The following is a 20,683-nucleotide window of genomic DNA, read 5'->3' as shown; positions in this document are numbered from 1 at the left end:
CCCATTTCCCCTGTGGATTTGCTTTTTCTGGCCTTACCTCTACCATCTCCCTATCTGGAAAATTGTTGATCTGTAGAATTAAGACCAAACTCCTGAGGATGGCACTTAAGGCCTTCCTGACCACCTCCCCCGCTCCCCCTCATTCATCTGAGCTACTAATATTTCTCCACTTTTCAGGCTGGTTTGGTTCTCCATTCAGGGGACATGGAAGACAAGGTTAGAGAAGTAGGCTTTTGTGGCCCTGGTGAGGGGTGGGATGAGATGGTCATATGGTGGGAAGATGAAATGGAGACCAGTAAGGTGCTGCAGCAGTAATCCCAACTTGAGAGACTGACTCATATTAGGGTGCTTGGGGAAGATGGAGTGAACTGCATAGATTTCAGAGATATTTGGGAGATAAACTGACAGGAATCGAGTACTAAATAAATATTTGTTAAAAAAAAAATATTTGTTGACTTTCCTGGCCACTCTTTCTAAAGTAAGCTCTTTCGTTACTCTCCTGTTTACTTCCTTCACAGCACTTTTCACAGCCTGCAATTACCTTGTTTATATTCTTGCCTATTTTCTGTTTCCATTAAGCAGAATATAAACTAAATGAGGGCTGCAACCTTGACCAATGTTATACACACAGTGCTTGGGCACTGACCAAGTGCGCTCAGATCTTTGAGGACTGAATAGGTTAATAAGTGATTGGATGGTAAAGAGTGAGCACAGAGAAGTGAAAGGTCAAGGCCAGGAAGAAGCCTGTGATCCTGGGATCCAGAGGGTTTAAGACTCCACTTCTTTACCACCTCACATGGGTCAGAATGGCCATCATTTAAAACTCTATATTAACAAATGCTGGAGAGGGTGTGGATAAAAGAGAACCACCTTAAACTGTTGGTGGGAATGTAACTTGGTGCAGCCACTATGGAAAACAGTATGGATATTCTTCGAAAAACTAAAAATAGAGTTGCCATGTGATCCAGCAATCCTACTCCTAGGTATATATTCAGAGAAAATTCTTTTTTCTTTTTTTTAAAATATATTTTTGTCATTTATTTTTATTAGTTGGAGGATAATTACTTTACAATATTGTAGTGGTTTTTGCCATACATTGACATGAATCAGCCATGGGTTTACATGTGTTCCCCATCCTGATCCCCCCTCCCACCAGCCTCCCCATCCCATCCCTCTGGGTCTTCCCAGTGCACCAGCCCTGAGCATTTGTCTCATGCATCCAACCTGGGTTGGCGATCTGTTTCACACTTGATAATATACATGTTTCAATGCTATTTTCTCAGATCATCCCACCTTCGTCTTCTCCCACAGAGTCCAAAAGTCTGTTCTATACATCTGTGTCTCTTTTCCTGTCCTGCATATAGGGTTATCATTACCATCTTTTAAAATCCCATATATATGCGTTAGTATACTGTATTGGTGTTTATCTTTCTGGCTTACTTCACTCTGTATAGTGGGCTCCAGTTTCATCCATCTCATTAGAACTGATTCAAATGTATTCTCTTTAATGGCTGAGTAATATTCCATTGTGTATATGTACCACAGCTTTCTTATCCATTCATCTGCTGATGGGCATCTAGGTTGCTTCCATGTCCTGGCTATCATAAACAGTGCTGCGATGAACATTGGGGTACATGTGTCTCTTTCAGATCTGGTTTCCTTGGTGTGTATGCCCAGGAATGGGATTGCTGGGTCATATGGCAGTTCTGTTTCCAGCTTTTTATGGAATCTCCATACTGTTCTCCATAGTGGCTGTACTAGTTTGCATTCCCACCAACAGTGTAAGAGGGTTCCCTTTTCTCCACACCCTCTCCACAACCTCTCCACCCCCTCTCCACACCATTTATTGCTTGTAGACTTTTGGATAGCAGCCATTCTGACTGGCGTGTAGTGGTACCTCATTGTGGTTTTGATTTGCATTTCTCTGATAATGAGTGATGTTGAGCATCTTTTCATGTGTTATATTCAGAGAAAATTCTAATTAAAAAAGATACATGCACCTTAATGTTCACTGCAACACTATTTACAATAGCCAAGACATGGAAACAACATATATGTACACTGACAGATGAATGGGAAAAGATGTGGCACATATATACAGTGGACTACTACTCAGCCATAAAAACAATGAAATAATGCCATTTGCAGCAACATGGATGAATCTAGAAATTATCATTCCAAGTGAAGAGATTATCATACCAGAAAGAGAAAGACAAATACCATATAATATCATTTATATGTGGAATCTAAAATATGATGCAAACTTACCTATGAAACAGAAACAGGCTCACAGACATAGAAAACAGACTTGTGGTTGCCAAGAGGGGAGATGGATTGGGAGTTTGAGATTAGCAGATGCAAACTATTACACATAGAATGGATAAACAGTACGGCCCTACTGTATGGCGCAGGAAACTATATTGAATATCCTATGATAAACCATAATGGAAAAGAATATGAAAAAAGAATGGATATATTGTTATATGTGTAACTTAGTCACTTTGCTGTACAATAGAAATTATATAACATTGTAAATCAACTATACTTCAATAAAGTAAATAAATTTTAAAAAACCCCATCTCTCTGTCTCTGGCCCTGTGAAAGGTGGGCATGGACCAGAGGTTTAGGGGTTCAGGTGGCCCCAGAACCACCTGCCCAATTGTCCTTTGCTAGATTTGAGAAAATATAAGTACTTCACTTTCTGGCCTCTGGCTGTGGACGCAGGGCAGTGGATGTTTTCAGGGAAAGAGAATAGGCACCCCTCCAGAACATGAGATCTGCCCCTTAAGGGTGTGGGTGTAGGGGCAGCAGCAGATGTCACCTGGCCCGTTACAAAAGCCTTGAATGCCTGGCTGTTCTCAAGACTCAGCACACACACACAAAAGACTCAGCATAGGAGCTCAGGCAAGCCCAGCCTGGAGTATGCAATTCCTCTCAGCCCCTAAAGGGGGCAGCACCGGCCTGGACCTGCGGTCTCTGCGCAAGAGCGTGGGACTAACGCAAATTCCCGCGCACTTAAAGGGTTGGTGACCAACTCGGGCAAAAGCGAGCGGCGTCCCTGATTCCGCCCTCTAGGTTGGAACGCTGGTCCATCTAGTTGCTGAGGAGACTCCCCATACGTCCAGGCACCCTCGGACTTCAGCATAAGCCCCCAAGAATGGGGGGCGAAAGGACCCCCATTAGAGGGACTCTCAGTCACCAGGACGAGGTAGAAAGGCAGGGACAAAGGTGGCTCTTACATCCAGATGGCCACCCACAAGGTGACTAGCAGTACGGCTGCGTCTTGAAGGCGGGAGCAGTAGGCTTGGCCTCGGGGTGCGCGGGTGGGAGGAGGAGCTTCTTGTTGACGTAAGGCCTGATGAGGGGCGTGGCTTCTCGGTGACTCGCATGAAGGGGGCGGGCTCTTAATGACTAGACGCCGGGGAGGGGTCAGGCGTTCATTGATAAAAACGCTGGGCTCCCTGGGGCGTGAGCGTCGCGTAGCAAATCCTGGCAGCGCCTCGCGCCGTCCCGGCCTGGCGGAACACAGAAATTAGCCCGGCCGGTGCTGCGCCGCACCGTCCGCATGGAGCCGGCGGCCGGCTTCCTGTCCCCGCGACCCTTCCCGCGTGCGGCCGCCCCGCCAGCGCCTCCAGCCGGACCCGGGCCGCCTGGAAGTCCCAAGCCTGGATCTGAGCCAGAGGTGCTGGCCGAGACTCCGGCACCGGACCCTGGGCGCCTCATCACCGACCCGCGGAGCGGCCGCACCTACTTCAAAGGCCGCCTGTTGGGCAAGGTGAGCTGGGGAGTGGTGCCAGCCAGGGTAGAGGAGCCTTGCCGACTTCTTTGCCCGCGCGGAGCGGGGCGGGGCCGCTTGGCCTCGGCATGGGGACGTCTGAGGGCCAGACCTGCCTGATGCCTTCTCCTCTTAGGGGGGCTTTGCCCGCTGCTATGAGGCCACTGACACAGAGACCGGCAGTGCCTACGCGGTCAAAGTCATCTCGCAGAGCCGCATTACCAAGCCGCATCAGCGTGAGAAGGTGAGCCAGGGCCCAGGCCCAGCGGGCAACGGGTGGGGTGGGGACGGTGACGAGGGAGCCCTTGACGGATGATAACCCCGCGCCACCACTGCAGATCCTAAACGAGATTGAGCTGCACCGCGGCCTGCAGCACCGCCACATCGTGCGTTTCTCGCACCACTTTGAGGATGCTGACAACATATACATTTTCCTGGAGCTCTGCAGCCGAAAGGTGAGGGATGGTGGAGGTGGGAGAGGGAGTAGGGACCTTAAGACCCAAAGTTGAAGTCCTGTTCTTCCTCGGCGAGCGCACGGAGGGAGGGTCGGGGAGGGCGGACGAGGGGCTGAGGCTGCGGCTCTCTGCAGTCCCTGGCCCACATCTGGAAGGCCCGGCACACCCTGTTGGAGCCAGAGGTGCGCTACTACCTTCGGCAGATCCTTTCCGGACTCAAGTACTTGCACCAGCGGGGCATCTTGCACCGGGACCTCAAGCTAGGTGAGACTCCTGGGCCAACAGGATGGGGGGCTGGGGAGGCAGAGAAAAAGGTGTCTGACACACTTCTCCGCCCCTGTTCAGGAAATTTTTTTATCACTGAGAACATGGAACTGAAGATGGGCGATTTTGGACTGGCAACCCGGTTGGAGCCCCCAGAGCATAGGAAGAAGTGAGTGTTTGAGCAGGGGGGTGGCCACAGTCTGTGACACAGATGACGCGAGTGACAGACACTGAGTATATCTGTAGGAGGCACGATGATTGCCTGATGTGACCCTGTGATTGATGGGAGGGATGATGGGCTGTGTGTGTGTGTGAAGGTGGCGGTGGCAGCCTCGGTTCCTGGGAATGGTGGAGAGGCTGCTGGTCCTATGTGTGTCTGAGTCTCTAAGATGGATGGAGTGTTAGGATTCTTGAAGATGTGTGACCAGTCCTGTGTGTGAATGCAGATGGTGACATGAGCAGCGTGTGTGTGAGACAGACTGAGTGTGGAGATGGTGGACATGACACCCTGTGTGTGTCAGAAAACCCTGTTGTGACCATGAGGACTGGGTGTGTAATACAGCATGTGTGGCAGTAATAGTGTGTAGTAACACAGCAGTAGTGTTCACGGGGGATGTGACAGCTGATGTTAGTGTGTACGGCACAGACCATAGGAGGTGACAGCCTGTGGTGGGAGTAGGCGAAGGAGGAAGGGATCAATGATGGACCTTCTGTTGACCCGGAGGAGGGGGCTGGATTAGGGGTCAGGAACTCCCCCGTCCTGCAGAGTTGCTGAGCAGCTGGGCCAGGCGGGTGGGCAGGGACTCAGCTGCCATCCCCGGCTCCATTGTCTTGGAACAAACAGGAGTTCTCTGGCCTTTGGTGACAGGCAGCTGCTTTGTCTGGACTCTGAGTGGGGGCAGGGATGAGGGGCCAGCCAGGCTGCCTCTGAACCTTGCCCTCTCCTCCTTCCTATCCCCTGTCAGGACCATCTGTGGTACCCCCAACTATGTGGCCCCAGAAGTGCTGCAGAGACAGGGCCATGGCCCGGAGGCAGATGTGTGGTCCCTGGGCTGCGTCATGTGAGTGCCAGGGTCATGTGTACACAGAGGGTGGCCGGGGGGCCTATGTTCCACTTTACTCCTGACCACCTTTTCTCTGCCCCACAGGTACACGCTGCTATGTGGGAGCCCCCCCTTTGAGACCGTTGACCTGAAGGAGACCTACCGCTGCATCAAGCAGGTTCACTACACGCTGCCTGCCAGCCTCTCACTGCCTGCCCGGCAGCTCCTGGCCGCCATCCTTCGAGCTTCACCCCAAGACCGCCCCTCAATTGACCAGATCCTGCGCCATGACTTCTTTACCAAGGTTTGTAGTGCCCCAGACACATCCAGTCTGCAGATTCTCCAGGGATTGAATTGGGAGCAGGTGACAGGACTCGGGCTGCTCTTCTCTGCTCACACGCTCTCTCTCCTCAGGGCTACACCCCGGACCGGCTCCCTGTCAGCAGCTGTGTCACAGTCCCAGACCTGACACCCCTTAACCCAGCTAGGATTCTGTTTGTCAAAGTTACCAAGAGCCTCTTTGGGAGAAAGAAGAACAAGAGTAAGTCTGAGACGTCAATGGATTTGAGGGTACAGAGCAGCAGGGGGCTTGTCACATACATGTGGGAGTGTGAGTGTAGGGTCCCTGGGGACCCCTGGGGATAGCATACATTACACAGGCACTTGGCTATGCCTAACTGTGTCATCTCTTCAGGAAGCAGGGGGTCTGGGCAGGATTCTGAGGGTTCTATCTCCCCACACCCTCCCAGATAAGAACCATCTAGAGGAGCGGGACGAGGTCTCCTGTTTGGTGAATGGCCTCACTCGGACGTCCATTGGCCATCAGGATGCCAGGCCCGAGGTGAGGTGCTCACGTGGACGGTGTTCCCCTGACTCACCCCCGCCCTAGCAGCTGCAGGAAGCCTGGGATAAAAGAGGCTGGTGAAGCATCTAGCCTCGTGGTGGCCTAATTGGCTATGTCTCATCGGTCAGGCGGGGTGACCTGGGGTGCCCTGGGTGCCAGGGCAGGGCGAGCCATGGACTCTCAAGGATTTGGATTTTGGGGCCTGTCTCACTCCTTTTCCCTACCCAACCCTCTAGGCTCCAGCAGCTTCAGGTCCAGCCCCCCTCAGCCTGGTAGAGACAGCACCAGAAGACAGTTCACCCCGTGGGACACTGGCAAGCAGTGGAGATGGTGAGCCGCCAGGAGGGTGAAGGGTGCTCGAGGTTGCGGGGGATGAGACCAAGCCCGGAGGGAAGGAGTGGGTGGAGAGGGAAGGAGAGTCATCGTCTAGGACTTGTGGGACTATTGCCTAATTCTCAGTGCCCCGTTCCCTTCAGGGTTTGAAGAAGGTCTGACTGTGGCCACAGTGGTGGAGTCAGCCCTCTGTGCTCTGAGAAACTGCCTGGCCTTCATGCCCCCAGGTGAGGCTGGGGCCTGGTACATGTCAATGGTGGTGGGAGTTCTTTGAGTGGGAAGCCAGGAGCAAGTCCTCATTCCTACCTCTTCTATGACAGCTGAACAGAACCCAGCTCCCCTGGCACAACCAGAACCTCTAGTGTGGGTCAGCAAGTGGGTTGACTACTCCAACAAGTTTGGCTTTGGGTATCAACTGTCCAGCCGCCGTGTGGCTGTGCTCTTCAACAATGGCACACACATGGCCCTGTCGGCCAACAGAAAGTAAGTGCTACGATGAGGTGCCTTGTATCCAGGCGTCTGTACTCAACAGTGCTGCAACTTAGTGTGTGTTCCCGGGATCCCAGTCCTGCAGTCTCTGAGGAGGGGGTGTGGGTGCAGGGCTCCCTCTGACCTCTGTCTCTGTCTGCTTCCTCCAGGACTGTGCACTACAACCCCACCAGCACTAAGCACTTCTCCTTCTCTGTGGGTGCCGTGCCTCGGGCTCTGCAGCCTCAGCTGGGTGTCCTGAAGTATTTCGCCTCCTACATGGAGCAGCGCCTCATGAAGGTTTGTGAACTGGGTCGGGGTGGGGGTGGGGTACATTCAGGACTAACACATCCCGATCCCCTCCAAGTCCCCTTTGGGGCTGGGTGGACAGTGGGGTGGGTGTTGAAGCTAGAAGCTGACCCTCTAAAGGAGACATGGATAGGGAGAGGACTGACTGGTGTCAGACGAGTGACCTGCCCCTGTTCCCAGGGTGGAGATCTGCCCAGTGTGGAAGAGGTGGAGGTACCTGTGCCCCCACTCCTGCTGCAGTGGGTCAAGACCGATCAGGCCCTACTCATGCTCTTTAGTGATGGCACCATCCAGGTAAGAGCTCCGCCTGGAGTTGGGGGTGAGGACTGGGAGGTCCCGGGTGCTGGGGAGGAAACGATCTGGGCGCGAGGCCCTGACCAGTGCCACCCTCCTGTGCACAGGTGAACTTCTACGGAGACCACACCAAGCTGATCCTCAGTGGCTGGGAGCCCCTCCTTGTGACTTTCGTGGCCCGCAATCGCAGTGCTTGTACTTACCTCGCTTCCCACCTTCAGCAGCTGGGCTGCTCTCCAGATCTGCGGCAGCGGCTTCACTATGCTCTGCGCCTGCTCCGGGACCGCTGCCCCGTCTAGGCCACAGTCTGCGGGCCCGGCCACCACTCAGGCCCTGAGGCCTGAGGTCTGTGCCTGTCAGGCCCTGGCCCTCGCCTTCGTGGCCCTCCCTGTTCCTTTGGTGCCTCACTGGGGGCGCCGGGCCGAATCCCCCAGGGAATCAGGGACCAGCTTTACTGGGGTTGGAGACGGCCTCCCACCCCTTCTCCAAGAAAAGCCTGAGCCTTAGCCCCCCGCTAGGGGGCGTTATTTATGGACCACTTTTATTTATTGACATTTATTTATTGGGATGTGGGCCCCACGAAGGGCCTCCTTCTGGGATAATAAACCGTTTTTGCAGAACTCGAGGGCCTGCTCACTCGCAGTAGAGTCCGTGGACCGTGGCCACGGCAAAGAGCGAGGCGTTGGTGACGGCAGCCGAGGCCAAGCCGTCGCGCGCTGCGTCCCAGAGCGCGCGGCTGACCACGCGGACGCCCTGGCCGGCGCGCTGCCCCAGCACCACGCTGCACACCAGCTTGTAGCGCGGCGGGCTGAGCTCGCGCAGGCGCATGCGCACCAGCTCGCACAGCTCCTGGGCCAGCCGCCCGGCGTCTGCGCCCGAGTAGCACGCGTCCCGCAGTCCCGCGGCCAGCGCAGCCTCCAGGGCCTTCTGTGCGCGCGCGGTCTCCCAGCGCTCCCCTGGCGCCGGCTCCGTGCGGTACGAGGGCGCCATCCGGCGGGCGGGCGCCAGGGGCAAGCCAGAAAAGCTGACCCGCGAGCCTAGAGAGGGCATGGGGCCCAGGGATGGGCGTCGACCCCCAGGGCCTGCACTTGGCCCTGCCAGCGAGTTGCGGCGTGAAAAGGACAAGACCGGACCTAGCACGGAGCCACGGCGGGAGGCCGGGCCCAGGCCAGCTGGTCGGGTTTCATCGATGCTGGGCAGGTGGCCTAGAGGCCGCGCTGCTGATAGTTTCAGCCCATGGTCTTTGGCCTCGTCCTCCTGGCGTCCGGGGGGCATAGGCCTGCCAGCCATGGACCTGCTGGCTGGAAGACCCACGCTTGAATGGGATGGCTCTCACTAGCTATCTTTGTACACCATCTAATCATACTCAGTGATGAGTTTTTACCCTCTAATCCCTCCTTACCTGTGTTTTTCGGACCGGTGAATCAAATAGTTCCCGGCTGCGTGGATTCCTGGATGCTTAGAGGGTTAAGGGCTGTTTGGGACAACAAGGGAAGAGACGCTGCTCAGACTATCATCTGTCTCTCCCTACCCCCTGAGCTCCACTTCACCTGGGCACTATGGAGGTTAGACAAGTGCACTCCAAATACATCTCCCTTCCACCTGACTCACCAGCAGAAACTGGGATGTATCTGCCCTCTGCCTGCGCCTAGACAGTGGCGCCTCCACCCCCTAACCAGCTCCTTCAACTCCCACAGATCCTTCTAGCCCCTGTGAGTCTTGAATCCAGCCATCCTCCACCCTCTCCCTGCTCTTAGGGTGTCTGGCAGAGCCTGGGGCTAGGTGACTCAGGATGGTCCTTCCAGCCTCTGTTTTTGGCTTCTGGCCCTACCTCCAGAGTCAGTTCTGGGATGGCTGCCTTCTTTTCCCCAAACTCCTTAGGCATCTGAGCCACCTGCAGCCTTTGTCCTCCAGGCTCTCTCCTAACAGCCCTTGCCCGACTGGCCTGACTGGCAGGTAGGAGGGTAAGGGCCCCTTGCTTGTGTTGTGGAGTTGCCCTGGGTTGCTGGGCAAGCACTCCTCTTCCTGGTTCCCTCTCACCAGTCCTGGCTCTGGCTTAACCTGGGAGTCTTACTGTAAGCACGTGTTGAATGCCGGGTGGCTGAGTCATCAGGGGAGGGGGATCAACAGGGGGTTAGAGCCCAAGGACATACAAGTGTGAGTGAAGGGGCAGATGTAGAGGCTGGTTCTGGTCAGAAAGGTGTCCCCCTACCCCAGGGCTCTTGAGCCACTGTCCATTTCTCCCCTTGTGAAGGCTGGCTCTCTACTTGTCAGCAAGTCACAGAGGCCTGGGATATGGGAAACCCTGAGGCTACTGGGTGGTTGCTCAGGAATCAGGATCCGGGCCTACAGGAAGGAGCAAGTCATGGCCCTATTAGTACAAACATTTCCGTTCCTTGTATACAGCTAGGGTGGGGCTTGGATGACTTCCTCAGTTCTGGGCTGGGGGAGGGGGAAGGGAGACCCATTGGAACTCAGATCTGATGCAACAGTGGTGACTTCACTCCTCAGTGAATCCTGCTGACCTACCTAACTTAAGTGTCCTGGGCCTAGTCCCCCCGTCCACACCTCTTGTGTGCCCTAGTGCCGAGACTGCCCCCACCTGCACTGTGGTTGCACTTAAGGGACGCCAGAGACCATGATGCCTCTGTCAGTGTTGACACCTCCTCACCTGACCCCTCTCTGGGAGGTCCAGGACTGCCACCTCCCAAACAAGCCAGGTCTGGACCCTGAAAATGGTCCATGGGGACAAGGACTTTCCCTGTTGATGGGAGTTCTTTGGATCCGGTTAACCTGTATGCTTGTAGGGGGAGGGGAGGGAGGGGACACGAAATTTGAACTCTGAACCCTGGACAGGCAGGGGCCAGGATGCTAAGACCCTCCAACTCTGCTTAGGGCCACTCTAGGGCTGAAGTTTTCCCTGGGCCTGTGGGAGCTGGGCGGGGCCTCCTCTCAGGCCCAGCTCTAGTTTCCGTGGAAACCCACAGGCTTCCCACCCCAGCTGCCTGGGCAGGCTCCCAGCTGGGGCCTCATCCGCAGCCAGCCTCTCCTCCCCAGTCCAGTCTGCTCCACCTCGGCCTCTCTTGGTCCCCTCCCTGAGTCCCCAAGCCTCTGGCCTCTTCCACTGGCCTCTGATGCCTTCTGGGCCTCTCCTGCCTCATTCCTAAACTTTAGCTTCTCAGCAAACAGGCCTCTGGATCTCTTGCCCCTCCCTCTCAGGCCTTTCTAGCTCTTCACCAGCTCTAGGGCTCAGCCAGGCCTCCTGCTCCTTCTAGTACTGTCTCTCCCACACATAACAAGCCTCCTAGGCTGTTCCTCCTGCTTAGTCCCCTGCCCCACCCATGGAGACCCCAGGACTGGTTGTGTATGGGGAGGCTGCGCCTTTCTCCACAGCACTCCGGAGCCTCGTCAACAACCCCTTATACAGGTGAGAGGGGCGCCTGTCTGTGGGTTTTCCCTAACTGGCTCTGCTGGGACCCATGACTCTGAGGAATCTGAGTACAGAGGAAGTGGAGAATTAGGACTTGACCCTTCTCCTGGGTGAACTCAGCCTGGGGAAGTGGAGTGTAGAGGATGGCTACTGATCACGCAGTATCTGTGACAGCCTGAGAGCCAGAGGTGGGGGCAGTGGGGACTGGAGCTCAGAGCAGCTATGTGACTTCAGGGAAAGGCCTTCCTTTTTTGGATCTTGGGCTCCTGGCAGAGAAAAGCCCTCTGCCCTCTGGATCCTGAGAACTGGAATGTAACTTGAGTGCCTCCCTGGGGAGGCAGAGGAGCAGACGATCCTATTCTGGGAATTGGGGACTTGTAAGGGGAACGAAGCTCAGGAGACTGAGCCAGAGGCGCAGAGAGGAAGTAGTTCACGTGTACCGCCTGGGGCTCACTGCCTGTAGTGTCTGGAACCAGGGACCAAGTACGGGCCGGGCCAGTCAGAAGAACCAGAATGCAGCTTTCTGTCTCCACTGCTTCAGAGCTGGGGTCCTCCTGCAGGTTGGCAATTTCTGTAACCCTACTGCTTTGGGTGTTCCAGTCTGGTCTGAGCAGTGGACACCCCCCCCCGCCCCACACACACACACACTCTCCCCAGGCCTTGGACTTGAGACTAGAAGGCTCCAGGAAGCTCAAGCTTCATCATCTGTCTCTTACCCACTGTGCTGTTCAGAGGCCCAGAAGCTGGGGCCGGAAGTGATCATGAAAATGGAAAATGTGGTCTGGCCCCATGATAGTGCATCACTGACGTGCCTGTTTGCAGGCAGTGACCTCCACACCCTCCCTCCTCCCCCCTCCTGTCTGGAGGAGGCTGAAAAAGCTGAATTTGCAGTCTGTGGAGAAAAAGCCAAAAAGAGTTTCCCTTCACCAGAGACACAGGCTAGGGAGGAGAGAGACATTGGGATTGATCTTGTTATCAGCCCTGGTGCCCCTCAGTGATCAAACATAGCCACCTAATGTTAGCCACCCTAGGGTTTGGGATGAGCATTCCATTTCAGGGATGAGAAACCCGAGAGGCAATAGATCAGAAATCTCTTCCCTAGGCTTCTGTCGCCTAGGTGGAGCTGTGATTAGAACCAGGCCTGTGTGACCCAGACCTTTGGCTAGAGGGACTGCCTCTTATATGGCAGATAAGGAAATGGAGGCCCAGAGAGGGCAAAGTCTAGAGTTACACAGAGACTCTAGCCTCTTCTTCCTGGCTCTCTGCCCCACTCTCCCACAGTGATGTTCGCTTTGTGGTCGGTCAAGAACGGCAGGAGGTGTTTGCCCACCGGTGCTTGCTGGCATGTAGATGCAACTTCTTCCAGCGACTTCTGAGCTCAGAGCCAGGCCCTGGGGTGCCTAACCCTGTGGTGCTGAGTACCGTGCCAGCTGAGGCCTTCCTGGCAGTGCTGGAGTTTCTGTATACCAACAGTGCCAAGCTGCAACGCCACTCTGTGAGCCCACTGGGCAAGGGTCTGGGTGGGTAAGATCTGGGTGGCTGAGGGGCGGGAAGACTCTCTTCTACTATGCCAACCACCCACTCTACAGGTGCTCGAGGTGTTGACGGCGGCTGTGGAGTATGGGCTGGAGGAACTTCGAGAGGTGGGTTCACGTGTAGCCGTCTAGTTTCCCCTGCCTCTTATGGGTGTGGTTCACACCCTGCCTCACACACTAACCTGGAGAGGAATGTGCACCAATACAGAGAGAAGTATGGGTATCTCTATATAAACAGGCATTGATGCGTGCCTATGTGCAAAAGGATATGTGTGTGCCCTGTGGGGGCATATGGGGGTGTAGATACTGGGATAAGTTAGCCTTGATCCCTGTTCTTCAAAGAGAGACAGACACAAGAAAAACGCTTAACCCAGTGGCTTAAGAAGTGTGACAGAGAAGGGCATATGGTGCTGAGATTGTACAGTCTCTCCAGTCTCACCACGAGGGAGAAGAGGGGAAGACTTCCTGGAGAAGGAAACATTTGTGTTGCATCGGGTAGGATAGGTAAGATTGTTGTTCAGCGGGGAGAGGAAAGATGGTATTCTAGTCACAGAGGCACAAAAAGAACTGGTGAGACATTTAGTGTAGCTAGACTAAGAGGACTAAGAGTGTGAAAGGAAGAGAGGAAAAGATGAGATTGGAGAGGGTGCCAGGGGCTGGTTCCTGTAGGACCTTCAAGAATTTGGACTTCTTTGACCCAGAGGGCAGTGGAGTTTCACTGGAGGTTTCAGGTAGTGAGGATTTGGAAGCTAAGAGGAGAAGGGATTGGGAGCCATGGGAAGGGCTCACCAGTCCTGTAGGGACAGGGGTGGCAGTGGTTACCCAGGAAAGAAGTGCCTGCCTTTGAGAGAAGTGGAACTGGCACTGTTCATAGTTCAGTTGCTGTAGAAATTGAGGTTGCCCTAGCAACCAGTGTTGTTGTTCAGTGACTGTTGTGTCTGACTTTTTTGCGACCCCATGGCCTGCAGCACAGCAGGCATCCCTGTCCTTCATTATCTCCGAGTTTGCTCAAACTCATGTCCATTGAGTCACTGATTCCAGCCAACCATCTCATCCTCAGTCTCCCCCTTCTCCTCCTGCCCTCAGTCTTTCCCAGCTTCAGGGTCTTTTTCATTGAATCTGTTCTTCACATCAGGTGGCCAAAGTATTGGAGTTTTGGCTTCAGCATCAGTCCTTCCAGTGAATATTCAGGGTTGATTCCCTTTAGGATTGGCTGGTTTGACCCTGTGAACTGGCATTACCCAGAGCTTTTCTGGATGTGGGGGGTGAGAGGGAGATGTCACAGATGAATTCAAGTTTCTGGTTAAAATAGTTTCTTTGAGTTCAGAGAAAATTGTGGAGAAAGATAAGTGTCTTGAAAGAAAAGGAGAGTGGAATTTTCACACAGCTCTTATCTAGTCTGATTAGTGAGGAATGTACTAAAAGGTGGGCTGCTGGGCTTGGCTTTGCTAGTTCCTAGTCTCAGGCCTTGGTGATTCCCTGCCTCCCTTGGCCTGGGAGGTCTCCGTGGGCCTGGGGCTGCTAGTAGCCTGGGTGGCTCACTGCTCCTAGGCTGTTCACTGTTTCTGGGGCTGGGGCCTTGAAGCAGGGACATCTGGGCACAGCCCACCTTCATTTCTGTTCCCAGCTGTGCCTGGAGTTTGTGGGGAAGGCGCTGGATGTGGAGCTGGTTTGCGAGGCCCTGCAGGTGGGTGCCGCTGGACAGGCTTGCAGGAGGTTCCAGTGTGGAGGGCCAGGCCGCCCGGCCTCTCCATCTCCAACCTGACCTCCTTCATTCTGCTCTCAGGTTGCTGTAACCTTTGGCCTGGAACAGCTGCAGGAGCGTTGTGTAGCTTTCATTGAGGCCCACAGCCAGGTACTCCCCGCTGCATACTCCCTACCCCAACCCCTCGTTCTGCTCTTCCCTGACCCAATCGCGGACCCATAGGAGACCCTCCGGACCCGTGGTTTCCTGGAGCTGTCCGCGCCCGCGTTGCTGCCCCTGCTGCGTAGCGACAAGCTCTGTGTGGACGAGGCCGAGCTGGTCCTGGCGGCCCGGAGTTGGGCGCGCGTGGGCGCGGTGAGCAGGAGCTGAAGGGAGTGGGAGGTAGGGGTGCTGAAAGAGGCTCCAGCTGCAGGAACCAGGAGAGCAGGCGGTTGGACAGGTGCCCCCGCCCGCCCAGGTTCAGTGCTGACGTCCGCAGGCGGTGCTAGAGCGGCCTGTGGCTGAGGTGGCGGCCCCGGTGGTGGGGGAGCTGAGACTGGCCTTGCTGGCTCCGGCAGAGCTGAGCGCCCTGGAAGAACAGAACCGGCGGGAGCCGCTCATCCCGGTGCGGACGCGGGGAACACGTCTCGGATCCACTCCGTGGTGTTGGGGGAGGCGAGGGGGGCGTGGTCCAGGGTCTGCGGGGTAAGGTGGGCACTGCGGGACTCCGCGGTGATTCGCATCCCTTGCAGGTGGAACAGATCGTGGAGGCGTGGAAGTGTCACGCTCTGCGGAGAGGGGATGCGGCCCGGGGCACCCCGTGCCGCCGCCGGAGGGGCACCCTGCCCCGGGAGCATCATCGCTTTTTGGATCTGCCCTTTAAGGGACCAGTGCCATGACTTGCGAAGCATTCTGCGCCTCTATTGGACTGCAGTTCCCAACAAGCTCCGCGCTCAAAGCGGGCTTCCGCTCCCAGAATGCCGGGCGAGTGGGGGCGGGAAGGACCAATGTGTGCCAAACGCAGGCGCTATGGGTGAGGTTCCGGCGGTGGGCGGGCCTGAACGCCGCGGCCTTCCGCTGAGCCTTGGTCTCCAAGCCTGCGCAAAGCGCGAAAGCAGTTTGCCCGCGTGCTCTGGCACTACAGCCTGTCTCTACAGCCTGTCTCAGCACTATCGCCCGCCTCCTTTACTTTTGTAATTCTCACCTATCTTTTCAACTCAGCCCCGTCTTTAACTCCAGACCTGGCTCGTGGCAATCTCTCTCCACATGTTCCACAGACACTTACAAAATTGTGCTCGCCCCTCATCTTTCCCCAGTTCTGACCCCATCATATTTCTCATCTCCATGGGTCCAAAGCCAGAAACCTAGATGTCATCCTTGCTTTATTCTTTTTCACATTTGCCTCCCATGGCTTCTATTTCTTAAGAGACTGAAAACAGAATATGCCGCCCCAAAACATGCTGTTTTGGCATAGGGTTGTTTTAAGCTGATTATTTTGAGAAAAAGGATACGTTTTGAAAACAGGAAAGTTACCCTTTTGTAAGGGAAATTTTTATAAACTAAATCTACATTGGTAAGGGTGTCTCCCTCTTTGAACAGAAGGATGACTAATTTACAGGAGACTTCCTGTGAAATCACTAAGATCTGCTTAATAAACCTTGCTTTCGGTGCTTTTTCCTGATGGCCTTCCCGCATCTGGCCTCCCCACACTTTTCTTTCTTTTGTCATTAGCTGAAGGAAGTATTTAAGCAGGTATTTTCGGCCACCTCTGGGAGTTACTGATTTTTCCCTGGGTATCTTCCATGTATATGTGAGATATACATGTTAATAAACTTACACTTTTTTTTTCTCTGGTTAAGCTGTCTCATTACAAAGGTCTCAGCCAAGAACTCAGAGAGTAGAGGGAAAATTATTTTTCCTTTCCTACAAGATCTTTCCAGTTGGTTCACTTCTCTTACCCCAGTTCAACCAGTCCTATCTGTGGCGGGAATTACTGCCACAGGCTCTTACTAATCTTCCTGCCTTCACTCCAGTGGAGACCTCCTCCCCAACCATTTCCTACAGTGCCTCTTGACCTGTCTAAAATTGTCAGCCCTATGCCCTTTAAGTTTCTCTATTTACCCACTGCCCTCTGGACAAAATAGAATGTTTCACTTTTAGAGCACTCAAAATACTGGTGGTTCCAAACATTAGTAACTCAACTACTACCTTTGCAAAAATTCACTGGTCCTCAGACTTCCCTGGTGGCACAGTAGATAAGAATCTGCCTGCCAATGAAGGAGATATGAGTTCCATCCCTGGCCCGGGAATATTCCACATGTTTTGGAGCAACTAAGGCCTTGGGCCCCAACTACTGAAACTGAGCTCTAGAAGCCTCAAGTCTGCAACTACTGAAGCCTGAGCAACTAGAGCCTGTGCTCTGTAACAAAAAAAGCTATGGCAATGAGAAGCCCTCACACTGCAACGAAGAGCAACCCCCACTTGCTGCAACTAGAGAAAGCCCGTGCACAGCAATGAAGACACCAGTGCAGCCAAAAATAAAAATTAATTAAAAAAAAAAAAAAAAAAAACACACTGGTATTCTATCCCTGGATTTCCTCTCAGTTATTGAGGACTCCCCATGCTCTCCTTTCATTTGTTGTACATTTTGTCTTCCTGAGGATCCAGATCTCCCTGAAGAAAGATCTCTGGGGCCAGGAGTGGAGCCTAATTCATTTCTACTTCCCTAGTCCCTGACACATAATCAGAGCTCTGTAAATGTTCAGTGATGATTTTACTTTCTTATTTAAATATTATTTTATTCCATTAAGATACTATCAATATGAAATTAGGGACTGACTTTATTTTGGCTGTGCCTCTGGATTTGCGGCATCTTAGTTCCCTGACCAGGGATCTTTTAATAACTGGTGCCCCCTGCAGTGGAAATGTGGAGTCTTAACCACTGGACCCCTAGGGAAGTCCCTAGTTGACTATTTGGAAAATAAAATAAAGTTATTCTTCTTTCTTATGGATTTTACATGTTGTACATGGGTTAAAAAGTTATTTGTTATTGTATCTCTCAAGACTGAAAATGTGGTTACCCTTAATACCACCTTAGATAATGAAAACTGAAGAAGAAAAGCTTTATGTCCTGGAGGACTGGTTTAATTTAGAGGGCTGGTTAAATTAACTATGGTATAGTCCTACAGTGATGTTAAAAAAAAAAATCCATGGTCTTTGGTGAGAAAAGCACAGTGCAGATCAAGCAGAGCATAATTCCTTTTGCTGAAAGAAAAGATAATATTGGAGGAAAAGTTTTCCTTGCTCTTAGCTTGGTAACATTTGAGGAGGTAAAAATCTGTTTGCACGAAGCACACATTTAGAATATGGAGTCGGTAGGATCTGCTAATGGCTGTGAATCTGGAGGACACCAAGTATGAGATGATAACCACTTAAAAGTCACTTCCCTGGTGGCTCAGATGATAAAGAGGCTGCCTGCAATGCAGGAGACCTGGGTTCAATCTCTGGGTGGGGAAGATCCCCGGAAAAGAAAATGGCAACCCACTCCAGTATTCTTGCCTGGAGAATTCCATGGACAGAGGAGCCTGGCAGGCTACAGTCCACGGGGTCACAAAGAGTCGGGCACGACTGTGCGACTTTCACCAAAATCCACAGATCTAGGTGATCTCCCCTAGAGGGGATGTAGATCTAGGAACAAGAGGACACATTTGGTAGCTAGCCTTGTTCTCTCATAGTGCTGTTTCTGTAGGGCACTTTTCACAGAGATTATGTATTATCTACCCTTTTTCTTTTTTTTTTAGGTTCTTGGTTCCACCAAAAAATTAAACTCCTTAACGGAAAGAACCGTGTTATCTTTAGAATGGAAAAGTGGCGTTGAGTGAGTGTTGAACAGGCACAGTCTGAAGTAAGTCATACCAGCGTGCCTCAGCTAATTTTCCTCAGATAACAACCTCTGGGAAAGGAAGCAGGTAGTCTGATGGGACTTCCCTGGTGACTCAGACGGTAAAGAATCCGCCTGCAATATGGAAGGCCTGGGTTCAATCCCTGAGTGGGGAAAATCCCCTAGGAGCCCACTCCAGTGTTCTTGCCTGGAGAATCCCCAGGGAGAGAGGTGTCTGGCCGGCTACAGTGCATGGGGTCGCAAAGAGTCGAACACGACTTGGCATACCCTGGCGAGAGAGAGAATTACTGCGTTTACCCACTTCCTGTATGCTTGCATGTTTAGTCGCTTCAGTCGTGTCCGACACTATGGGCTGCTATCTGCCAGGTCCCTCTGTCTAAGGGATGCTCCACGCAAGAATATTGAAGTTAGCTTGCCATTCCCTTCTCCAAGGGATCTTCCGGATCCAGGGATTGAACCTGTATCTCTTACGTCTAGCTGTGTCTTTACCTCTAATGCCATCTGGGAAGCTTTTGGTGCCTTAAATGAAAAACATCAGGTGACTTCGATTTTACCTGCCCGATTCTAAATGACTTACTGCAGAGCTATGTAAGTAGAACACGCAGGAAAACCCCCACAGTTACAACACTATAACCAACTGAAGAGAAGTGGCTCAGTCGTGTCCGACTCTGCTCACCCCATGGACCTCCCAGACCTCCTCCCTCCATGGGATTTTCTAAGCAAGAATACTGGAGTGAGTTATCATCTTTAAGCCTAGAGAACCTTCCCAACTCAGGGGTTGAACGTGGATCTCTGACATTGCAGGTGGACACTATACTTTATAAATCACTGAAAAAACCCTCACATATTTTAGCTTCCCAAGTTATACTTAGGAGGAGTAAATTTTCTAAGCCATTAAATTCTAATCTTTAACTTCAGAAAATGTAGCCCCGTCAAAAAACGAGGCCTCAAAAAATTGGGTAAAGACTCAGAATTGTTCCTCTCCACGGAAATCTTTAGTAAAAGGCGAAAGATTTATACGATCTGAAGAGAAACCAGAGTATGCTGCAGAGTTCCGCTTGGAACCTCCCAGAGCAACTTAACACTCTGTTCACTTATGGTTGCTCCGCTCCCGCGTGGTTTGAGCACCCTGAGTGGAATTTGCACAGACCGTAGGTTTCTAACAGGTACTGTCCCCTCCAACAGTGGACAAACCCCCCGTGGGGCTGGAATTCAAGCGCGTGAAATCGTCTTTTCGTGGTGCACTATGGGTATGCAAATCGCAGGCGGCTCCGCCGCTGGCGGACACCACTCACCGGCCGGGCCGGGCGGCGCTGTGGGCACCTCAGGACTACAGCTCTCTCTCTGTTGGCGGGTCCGCCGGGAAACCGACGCTTCCTTACCGAGGCTGAGGTTAAAGCCCTGTCATTTCATTCTCGCAGACCCTGCCGTCACCACCCCTTTGGGAGGAAATGGCATCCAACTTACCTGGAAGGATAGTTCCGGTGAATGAGAAGTGGAAACGAGTTCTCCAGTAGCCTCTGTGAAGTCGTGGGAGGTGAACATCGAAAGTAATTCAGCCTGTCTGGAGTAGGGTGTGGTGTGTCTGAATGAGGGTGTGAATCTGGCCTTTAGATGTCTAGAGAGAGCTGGGAAGATGGCAGAAGCTAGATCCAGTTAGGCCTGGAAGGGACTTGGCTTTGATCTTGTTATCTCAACAATGGGGAGCCATGAAATGGTGTTGGAGTCAGAGGACTGAGTAGTATACAGTGCGACACAGGGTGGTTTGCCCTGCGAACACTGGGACTTGTCCCCACGACTGGCTGTGGTCAGCGCCCTGGAACCGACTATTCCTGGGGAGGTCCAGCTAATGTTGGCTGGAATCCTTCAGCTAGTGCCATACCACAACACCGTTCAGTGTTTTAGGTTTATTCACTAAGCATTTGATATATCACAAACTACAAAAATAGACAGTACCCGTGAAGAAGCCAGGCCACTTCTTACATGAATATTTAATTTACAATCCTAAAAGGAAAAACCAGCAGCCTACAAAATGGACTGTAATCTTCCATTTCACAGATGAAGACTCTGAAGCTCAGAGAGGATGTCTGATTTTTCTGGGGGTGGGGGGTGACATCTTTTGCACTGTTCCAGCCTGGTGAGCTCTCCTGCTCTACCCCAAAGCTGCTCCGTACTGACCCAAACACCACTGGACCCAAATCCAGGGTCTATCTCTTGGGCATACCGGATGCACTCCCTACTCTTGGTTCCAAGCCAACCACCTTCTCTTTTTTTTTTTTTGTTTTTTTTGAACCTTCTCTTTTTTGATTCAGTGTTGACTCAGTCGCAATAGGTGTCCCCCCTCTCCA

The 20,683-nt window shown here is 52.9% G+C and overlaps 3 protein-coding genes and 1 non-coding gene across 8 annotated transcripts; 2 read left to right on the top strand and 2 right to left on the bottom strand.

Annotated features, from left to right (window-relative positions):
* The first annotated feature begins 3,475 nt into the window (after positions 1 to 3,475).
* Positions 3,476 to 8,405, top strand: PLK3 (polo like kinase 3). Its single transcript, XM_061122088.1, has 15 exons — positions 3,476 to 3,775; positions 3,912 to 4,019; positions 4,114 to 4,230; positions 4,365 to 4,494; positions 4,576 to 4,663; positions 5,460 to 5,555; positions 5,643 to 5,841; positions 5,952 to 6,078; positions 6,287 to 6,378; positions 6,618 to 6,711; positions 6,858 to 6,941; positions 7,035 to 7,197; positions 7,353 to 7,482; positions 7,672 to 7,785; positions 7,893 to 8,405. The coding sequence occupies exons 1-15, from the start codon at positions 3,566 to 3,568 to the stop codon at positions 8,082 to 8,084; spliced, it is 1,944 nt and encodes a 647-aa protein (XP_060978071.1). The 5' UTR covers positions 3,476 to 3,565; the 3' UTR covers positions 8,085 to 8,405.
* Positions 8,399 to 20,582, bottom strand: DYNLT4 (dynein light chain Tctex-type 4). Of its 4 annotated transcripts, none has more exons than XM_061122091.1 (3): positions 19,803 to 20,582; positions 9,188 to 9,259; positions 8,399 to 9,086 (listed from the first exon to the last, which is right to left on the bottom strand). In XM_061122091.1, the coding sequence occupies exon 3, from the start codon at positions 9,073 to 9,075 to the stop codon at positions 8,419 to 8,421; it is 657 nt and encodes a 218-aa protein (XP_060978074.1). In that variant the 5' UTR covers positions 9,076 to 9,086; positions 9,188 to 9,259; positions 19,803 to 20,582; the 3' UTR covers positions 8,399 to 8,418. The 4 variants fall into 4 exon arrangements, with proteins under 4 accessions (XP_060978074.1, XP_060978075.1, XP_060978073.1 ...); XM_061122092.1 differs by lacking the exon at positions 19,803 to 20,582 and adding an exon at positions 9,617 to 10,486; XM_061122090.1 differs by having other exon boundaries at positions 8,399 to 9,259.
* BTBD19 (BTB domain containing 19) lies at positions 10,845 to 16,287 on the top strand. Of its 2 annotated transcripts, XM_061122086.1 has the most exons (8): positions 10,865 to 11,212; positions 12,497 to 12,710; positions 12,805 to 12,858; positions 14,378 to 14,437; positions 14,537 to 14,605; positions 14,678 to 14,809; positions 14,934 to 15,059; positions 15,187 to 16,287. In XM_061122086.1, the coding sequence occupies exons 1-8, from the start codon at positions 11,127 to 11,129 to the stop codon at positions 15,331 to 15,333; spliced, it is 888 nt and encodes a 295-aa protein (XP_060978069.1). In that variant the 5' UTR covers positions 10,865 to 11,126; the 3' UTR covers positions 15,334 to 16,287. The 2 variants fall into 2 exon arrangements, with proteins under 2 accessions (XP_060978070.1, XP_060978069.1); XM_061122087.1 differs by lacking the exon at positions 12,497 to 12,710 and having other exon boundaries at positions 10,845 to 11,212; positions 12,805 to 12,976; positions 14,371 to 14,437.
* Positions 19,261 to 19,378, bottom strand: LOC133041908 (U5 spliceosomal RNA). Its single transcript, XR_009689446.1, has one exon. It is a non-coding gene; the product is annotated as a U5 spliceosomal RNA (small nuclear RNA).
* Positions 20,583 to 20,683: the final 101 nt, after the last annotated feature.

The sequence above is a fragment of the Dama dama genome, chromosome 20 (assembly GCF_033118175.1).
Source record: "Dama dama isolate Ldn47 chromosome 20, ASM3311817v1, whole genome shotgun sequence".
Classification (NCBI taxonomy): domain Eukaryota; kingdom Metazoa; phylum Chordata; class Mammalia; order Artiodactyla; family Cervidae; genus Dama; species Dama dama.
The sequence above is the reverse complement of the archived record's forward strand: the minus strand, read 5'-3'. Positions and strand labels throughout refer to the sequence as shown.

Bases quoted from the DNA above. Each gene is read 5' to 3' on its own strand.
- DYNLT4 (XM_061122090.1), bottom strand. From the start codon at position 9,075: ATGGCTGGCAGGCCTATGCCCCCCGGACGCCAGGAGGACGAGGCCAAA.
- PLK3 (XM_061122088.1), top strand. From the start codon at position 3,566: ATGGAGCCGGCGGCCGGCTTCCTGTCCCCGCGACCCTTCCCGCGTGCG. The intron at 5,842-5,951 runs GTTTGTAGTGCC...CTCTCTCCTCAG, and splicing joins GCCATGACTTCTTTACCAAG to GGCTACACCCCGGACCGGCT. The intron at 7,483-7,671 runs GTTTGTGAACTG...CCCTGTTCCCAG, and splicing joins TGGAGCAGCGCCTCATGAAG to GGTGGAGATCTGCCCAGTGT.
- BTBD19 (XM_061122086.1), top strand. From the start codon at position 11,127: ATGGAGACCCCAGGACTGGTTGTGTATGGGGAGGCTGCGCCTTTCTCC. The intron at 11,213-12,496 runs GTGAGAGGGGCG...ACTCTCCCACAG, and splicing joins GTCAACAACCCCTTATACAG to TGATGTTCGCTTTGTGGTCG. The intron at 14,438-14,536 runs GTGGGTGCCGCT...TTCTGCTCTCAG, and splicing joins TGGTTTGCGAGGCCCTGCAG to GTTGCTGTAACCTTTGGCCT.